Source organism: Tachypleus tridentatus, chromosome 9 (genome assembly GCF_004210375.1).
Source record: "Tachypleus tridentatus isolate NWPU-2018 chromosome 9, ASM421037v1, whole genome shotgun sequence".
NCBI classification, from domain to species: Eukaryota; Metazoa; Arthropoda; class Merostomata; order Xiphosura; family Limulidae; genus Tachypleus; species Tachypleus tridentatus.
The window spans coordinates 22,176,029-22,184,660 of NC_134833.1; the positions used below are offsets into that span (position 1 = coordinate 22,176,029).

The 8,632-nt window shown below is 35.3% G+C and overlaps 1 protein-coding gene across 1 annotated transcript in view; it reads right to left on the bottom strand.

Annotated features, from left to right (window-relative positions):
- LOC143227309 (uncharacterized) overlaps positions 1-4,989 on the bottom strand; it is a 40,189-nt gene extending 35,200 nt beyond the window's left edge. The window contains exon 1 of the mRNA XM_076458766.1: positions 3,853-4,989. Within this exon, the coding sequence (XP_076314881.1) occupies positions 3,853-3,975 (123 nt within the window). The 5' untranslated portion in view covers positions 3,976-4,989. The remainder of the gene's footprint in view (positions 1-3,852) is intronic.
- Positions 4,990-8,632: the final 3,643 nt, after the last annotated feature.

Consider the following 8,632-nt stretch of genomic DNA (forward strand, 5'->3'; position numbering starts at 1 on the left):
CATTCAAGATAAAAATATAATTATCATAATAGGTATTCAGTGTTCCCCTGAACACTTTATATTTTTAGCACAAATGTCTCAGCTTTTCACGCATTGAAGTTGCATTCTAAACTGTCTGTCTGTTAAAACTAATTCAACATTAGAATATAAATAATATTATTAAACATTAAACGTACACGAGCATGTATCTGTTTAGCCCTTAGGCAGTAATGTTTTTTCGTACATCACTTTGAGTACTGGATATTCACGTTGATAAATGAAACTTGTCAGATCTCAAAGTCGATCTCGTGAAAAATTCACACTTTTGACAAAGCGATGACAACATGTAATCATTCTCTGCTACAAATGAAACTAAATAAACTACGAAAAGGGTTTGGTTGAAGCTGTTTGAAGTGATATTTTTGGTCATGTATTTTGACACGAATCTAACAACAGTGCTTATATTGGATTAGAAAGTACATTGTGATTAATCATACAAGAAATAGGCACAGGAAACGTGGAGAAGCTGTGAATCGACCACAAATATTAAAGCGCACAAAAGAAAACACACCAACGTTTCAGATAATTCACAATTTTTGGTTTGAAAACATTTAAGCTGAGTTTTCAGGATTTCCATGACAAGACTCATCCTACGCATCTAGAAAAAAAATGTATATATATATGTGCATGTTTAAATAGAATTTCATAAACCTTTAGAGATACGTATTTCAACGATTTGAGACTGTTTTCCTTTGCTTATATATATACATATATACATCTATAACTGGTCAGCAAGAGCATTTATAGAATCCTGATGTATTCTGCTCGAGCCCATTCAGCTGACTCTTCCCTCAGTGTTGTCTCTCTGGTTCGTCGAACTTACTGGCCTGTAAATTAAGTAAATGAGAAATACAGTATATATACATCACATAAAGTTCTATAGCTATGAATATAATATACATCTTTCAGTTATTCACAGAATAACAATATCTTCTAGTCTTGAGAGATACAACTAAAGGTTGTGTACGTTTTACTATTTTTCTGTGTTGTTGTTTTATCGTAATGAAATGACGTAAGTTATACCAATCCACAAAATAAGTTTGTTTGTTTTTTATTTCGCACAAAGCTAATCGAGGGCTATCTGCGCTAGCCATCCCTAATTTAGCAGTGTAAGACTAGAGGGAAGGCAGCTAGTCATCACCACCCACTGCCAACTCTTAGTCTACTCTTTTACCAAAGAATAGTGGGATTGACCGTAACATATACGGATTACGAGTCGCACGCCTTAACACGCTTGGCCATGCCGGGCCTAAGTTATATTTTTTCGTAAACATGTTAAATATTATTTTAATTCGTTAGATAAAAGCCAGTAACCCACACATTTATGTAATGGAGGAAAAAAACTCAACCGTCTACAAACTATATACAGAATTAGTATAACATCTGTACATCTTCGCGTCAAGAGTACAGAGAACTACTTTAAACAATTATCAATGAACATCTATCAATAATCAATAAAACTTAATTTCGTAATAAAGTAAACGTCACTCTCATGTTACATTGGTACTGAATTACAACATGTTCATAAGATAACTGGTTGAATATAATTGAGTTACACACCGCCTAGGGGTTTTAACAGTTTGTTTTCTTTATAGCTAACTAGCTAGAGTACCAGTCCTCCTGGTAGGAAGTTAAATTCATGATTCAATTGTAAAAAAAAAGTAAAATCCACAAAATGCAAAACTGAAAATATGTATATATTTCCCTATGAACCAAGTGAAATTTCATATTAAATCTGGTGAAGATCCGTCCACAGGAGACGAGGTAATGGCAAAAAAAAATTGAAACAAAAACCGCAAAACACAAAATTCGAAACTAAAGATTTGTATTCTCATGAACTGAATAAACCTCCAAATCAATTTTGGTGAAAACCTATCCAAACCCTGAGAATTAGTTACATAAATATACAACAGACAGTACTGTAATATTTATTTAGATTTAAATAAGTTACAAACAACGCTATTTTCAACAATGTATAGACATTTCACATCAAGAAATGTTACAAAGTATGTCAAAATATCAACTTCTGAAAATATAACGTTTGTGGAAAGCCTACTGTTTGTCTCTCCACATAGTGTTTTGACTCCTAAACACCTATAGTTTGTCTCTCCACATGGTGTTTTGGCTTCTAAACACCTATAGTTTGTCTCTCCACATAGTGTTTTGGTTTGTCTCTCCAAATACAGTGTTTTGGCTTCTAAACACCTATAGTTTGTCTCTCCACATAGTGTTTTGGCTCCTAAACACCTATAGTTTGTCTCTCCAAATACTGTAGTGTTTTGGCTTCTAAACACCTATAGTTTGTCTCTCCACATAGTGTTTTGGCTTCTAAACATCGATAGTTTGTCTCTCCACATAATGTTTTGACTCCTAAACACCTATAGTTTGTCTCTCCACATAGTGTTTTGGCTTCTAAACACCTATAGTTTGTCTCTCCACATAGTGTTTTGACTTCTAAACACCTATAGTTTGTCTCTCCACATAGTGTTTTGGCTCCTAAACACATATAGTTTGTCTCTCCACATAGGTGTTTAGAAACCAAAACACTATAGTTTGCCTCTCCACATAGTGTTTTGGCTCCTAAACAGTATATTTTGAGAGAAACGATTGATTTGTAAATATTTGCAAAATTCAATTCCCTTGAACAGTGTAGAAAACCAAAAGGTGGAGATAAATTAACATATATACGTATTACCATTTCAGATATGTTTTTCTTACTTCGAGGGTATCAGAACCCAAGTTTTAAACCTTCAATTTTTGTCGACTATTCGCAAAGTACCTGTTTTAAATACTGTTTTTAGTCAATTTAAATCAATTTATTGGGTTAGTACAATATTCTGAAAACGTGTGCAAATTTCATTATAAATATTATCGTACTTTCGTGTGTTTTGTCTCATTTTCTATTATTGTTATTAATTATGATAAAATTAATCCAAAGGTGATACAGAAGTAACCGAGTGAAAATATTACATGAAACTACTAGCTTAAACCTATACTAAGTCCACACGAATCGTTAACAAATGATAATAAAAACTATGTAGCTCACAAGTATGTTTGCACTGATTTGAGTCGAGCTATACCTCATCTTAAGTACTAAAGACCATATAAGTGATATGAAGAACTTATGAACACACATGAAACAAAGCATACGTAGGAAACATTAGTTCCAAAACAAAACAAAAACTCCTATAACGCATCGAAGGACAAAATCTATTCTTTATTGTAATATTAACACTCAGCCAAACGTGGTGTGATAAGTTGCGAGATTGGGTTGATTGTTTGTTTCACTTATGGTTGTTTTAAAGTATATTAAAGGTTTCAGAGGCGTAGATCCTGGGGGGGGGGCATACATCCCCCCCTTCATTTTAGATGAGGGGTATGGTGCATACAATCATCCTCCCCTACAGTTTGGTCTGCTGAATTGTTTTAACGCATCACAGGCCTACAAATTGTGTGTTTGTTCTCGTGATTCTCGTGTTCTTACCAATTGAATTACATAATTAGGCCTAGATGTAGACTTCTTCAGTAGCCGAAATGTACATCTTTAATATAGGCGTGCTTCTGAGCTTTTCGATCTAAGCGATAGTTCGTAAGTATCAGTCAGTAGGCCTAAGTATACATGCAAGTATAGTAGCAACAAGATTACTCTATGACTGCATGTTTACAGCTTTCAGGTTCACGTAATCAGAGATTATCAATTTGCAAATTGAATAGTCCACACAAGTGGTTGCAAAAATCATCCCCCCCCCATCGGGTGTAAATAATCCACGCCCCTGAAAGGTTTCAAGTTTGAAAATAAAATTACTCGCTTACCTTTCTCTCCCTTTCTTGCCGAACTAGCCTCGCTAAGACTAAAAACGTATCCTGGACATTGATGTTTTGCTTACAGCTGCACTCAAAAAACGGAATGTTGAAACCGTCAGCGATTTGAAACATACGTCAAAACACTCATTCTACACTCTTTACACATGCACTGATAAGTTTCTTGCCACTCTATCTAACGGACATACTTCACAGGGCCCTTAAAGTTTCATTAATAATAAAATAAAATAAAAGGTACAGGAAAATAATTATTAGTGTTGTGGAATGAGGTGTTGTGGGCCTACATTATGAAATACCACTGGGGCCATTAAAGGTCACGTACTTACGAAATTTTATTATTACGTAACATACACCAAAAGTGTTAAGAAAGTAGGTGAATACAATAACATATTAAACATTTTAATATAACATTAAACATAATTATATTCCAAATCGCTTTACAATAATTATAGTTATAGGCATAATACATTATATTTGGGAGGGAATTGTGTGTAAATCTTGTTAATTATCAAGTTAACTATCAAGTACCAACATAATTAGCAGTTACATACATATGGTGTTGTGCCATAGAAAAATGAGACCCGATCATACCAAAGGTTGTTACACAAACCTAGGTTTGTATAGTCAAACGTTTGCATAAATAGATCTTTGCCCATTTGAATGGTCAAAAGATAATCAAGTATTAAAATAAAAGGCTCCTATCTAAGGTAACACACAGCTGTTGTGCTACATGTACATCAAATTGATCTAAATAATGACAGCTTATTCAGTAAAAGAACAGTTTATGATGGCCCTACTGTACGGAGAGGGTCATTAGAATGGCTTGACTGCTTATATATTATATCCAAATATGTCACAGTCGAACTTCACAATTTACATCAGGCTAGAGGATGTGTATGTCAGCGGCTGCGTACTACAGGATCATTTACCTATAGACATTATGGGGGCAGTCTAAATATAGCAACTAATATTGACAACAAAACGAACATATTGACATTTGTTATATTTGAGCACCTTTTTGAACAGAACTTTTGATTGCTTTCTAGTTTTTTATAGACATTTGTTATATTTGAGCATCTCTTTGAACAAAACTTTTGATTACTTTCTAGTTTTTTATAATACTGTTAGGATATTTACCTTGAAAGTGTTTCGAGTCATTATCATCTTGATAGTAGAATCCTTTAACAATATCTGCAGACGGTCTTACAGGAAGTGTAGCAGTATATTTAATCAAAGTGTCCTTTGAGATTTTACTCCAAATGTCCCTAATACATTCCGTAAAGTTTCTCTGAAAACATCTTTTTTTATTTGTCAAGTTTTTGGATTTATCAAATCCCAGATCCGCTCATTTGGGTTGAGATTGGGGCTCTGTTGAGGACATTGCATCATTTGAATGATTGTAGCAACTTCTTTCCAATAACACGCAAACCACTGGGTACATCATAATGGATCAGTATCTGATGGTACTTGCGCTGGCCCATTATTCCACCTACTTTGCAAATGCCTTTTGTCGTCTCAGCAGAAAACACTCCCAAACCATTGCACTGTTTTCTTCATGCTTCATGGTAGGTGCTATGCGTTGAGGTAAGTATCTTTCATCTTTCTTCCGCCAGACGTACAACATACGCTTTGAACCAAAAATATTTCAAACTTGGTTACATCGAATAATATCACTCTTTTCCAGTCCTCAACAGTCTCTCGGCATGGCTAGGTGGTTAATGCACTCGACTCGTAATCCGAGGGTCGCGGGCTCGAGTCCCCCATCACACCAAACATGCTCACCCTTTCAGCCGTAGGAGCGTTATAATGTGACAGTCAATCCCACTATTCGTTGGTAAAAGACCAGCCCAAGAGTTGGCGGTTGGTAGTGAGACTAGCTGCTTTCCCTCTAATCTTACACTGCCAAATTAGGGACGGTTAGCACAGATAGTACTCGTGTAGTTTTGCGTGAAATTCAAAAACAAAGAAATGAAATATTTTGTGAAACATGAAAAGAAATACTTAAAGGGGCACGTGCTTTTTCTCTTCTCTCTTTTGTAATCTGTCGAAGATGTACGACATCGCACTTGTTTCCAACCAAAACTTTTACTACATTCGGAGAAGCATTTTAAGGGAGGAGAATCACCCAGGTTATTAAATCAGTAGTAAGTAATACAATATTCTATCTTTTGTTTGTTTGGAAATTTCGCACAAAGCTACTCGAGGGCTATCTGTGCTAGCCGTCCCTAATTTAGCAGTGTAAGACTAGAGGGAAGGCAGCTAGTTTGTGAAGATTTTGTTGTTGAGGCTGAAATTGTTAAGCAAGAAATGGGTATATTGTTTGATTCTCAATATCTTCAACTCTTATAGGATAAGATCGAGTAAAAATAATAACGAATTAATGCACACTCGAAAATTGTTTACGCAATAAAATAATGAATAAATAATTATCTGAACTTCCAAAAATAATTTTAGAATCCTTCAGTAAATTTATTTTTGACAACGAGAAAACATTAGCTTACCTGTTCTATGCCTGCATGGCCAGCGTGTTAAGGCGTGCGACTCGTAATCTGAGGGTCGCGGGTTCGCATCCCTGTCGCGCCAAACATGCTCGCCCTTTCAGCCGTGGGGGCGTTATAATGTGACGGTCAATCCCATTATTCACTGGTAAAAGAGTAGCCCAAAAGTTGGCGGTGGGTGGTGATAACTAGCTGCCTTCCCTCTAGTCTTACACTGCTAAATTAGGGACGGCTAGCACAGATAGCCCTCGAATAGCTTTGTGCGAAATTCAAAAAAACAAACAAAAAACAAACAAACCTGTTCTATATTACGGAACCAATAAGAAAGATGATTAAAAGACTCCATATTAGTGACGTCATACATTACGATTATACCCTAAAAAATAACCGATACGAATAAGGAATGACCATTTCCCTAAAACAGCGTTGTTGTCATAAATCACTAATTTGTTTGTTAATTGAAAAGAACAAAACGATAAAGTCACGTGAACAATATTCCTCGTGACGACTACGGAAGATTGCCTGTATAAAGTTGAGACAAAAGCAATCGAGTTTTTAACTTTATTACTACGTTGTTCTCAAAACAGAAATAGTTACACAATATTTGTATTCAATAATTGAATTAGATCTTAAACATTCTTACTTCTACGGATTGATTGTTGTACAGCAGACTCGAATAAAAAAGATATACCTGAAGAACTTCTTTACCTTACCAAGCTCACATAATAATCTATATTTTATATCATACGTTATGATATAGAAGTGAGTCATACCATTGCGTCTCTTTTATAAGCTTGACAGCAGTGTCCCTAAAACAAAACGCGTAAAAAATGGAATAACATGAAATCTAGTCACACTTTGTACAGAATTGACAATAATGAAATAAGTTAATAAACTGTATTTTTCACTACTCAGTTTAACCTGAAACTTCTAATGTTGCTCTGCATGAATGATTAGAAACTTCTCTATGACTTAATATCACACTTAAAGGATTAACAGGTTTCTCTAATAGTTAAAATTTTATGCAAGAGACCACAAGGTTTCTGTAATACCCAAAGCCTCATGTAAGATACCACAAGGTTTGTCCAAAAGTCTTATGTAAGAGACCATAAGGTTTGTCTACTACTCAAAGTTTCATGTAAGACCACAAGGTTTCTGTAATACCCAAAGTCTTATGTAAGAGACCACAAGGTTTATGTAATACCCAAAGTCTTACGTAAGAGATCACAAGGTGTATCTAGAAGCCAAAGTCTCATTTAAGAGACCACGAGTTTTCTCTATTACCCAAATTCTCGTGTGAAAAACCACTAGGTCTTCCGATTACTTAAGGTTCACGAAAAAGACCAGCAGGATGCTACTGTATGGATATAAACTATTATTTATTGTTTATAAGAAAAAACTGAACTTAACTGTTTACTTTGAACAAATCAGCTTTTGTCACAGACGAATAATAAATTCGACTAATTTTTTTTGTATGTTGCTCATCAGAGATATTCAGGTTTTGCTGATTTTTGTGTTAGGTTGGCCAATCATGTTATCTGTTAGACGTTGAGGGCATCTTTCGTTTTTGTTTTTCTCGCGTGTGGTTCGTATGTCGTTATTTCTTTTTGTTTTAATGTTTTCTTAGACATGATTGGAGCATGATCGCAGTGAAGAAGATGATACGTTTTTATGCGTTCTTCAATCTTGACTTTCGCTGGATTTTATTTTTTCCAAATATACTGGATACATATTCACGAGAGATGGACTTTCTCTTCCGTTAGGGGTTCAGGTGGTTTGCATGCACTTACGAACTTATTTAGTCTTAAAGATTATTGGTCAGTTATTGCGGATTAACACACCAGTATAAATGAAATATTCAGTCCAGTGAAAATTTACTTCAATTATGTTTCTCAGCATTTTATTCTACAACAACGACAATTTGCAGTTAATGCGATATAGCATATACTTTTTGGGTTAAGACAACCCTACCCCATAATCCGAGGGACACGGGTTCGAATCCCCGTCGCACCAAACATGCTCCCCTTTCAGTCGTGGGGACATTATAAAGTATCAATCATTCCCACTATTCGTTGGTGAAAGAGTAGCCCAAGAGTTGGCGGTGGATGGTGATGACTAGCTGCCTTTCCTCTAGTCTTACATTGCTAAATTAGGGATGGCTAGCGCAGATAGCCCTCGTGTAGTTTCGCTTGAAATTAAAAAAACAAACAAACAAACCATTGCTAAAGGCTTAGTCACAAGGCTGCTATGTTTAAAATACGTGCTCCTCTCTT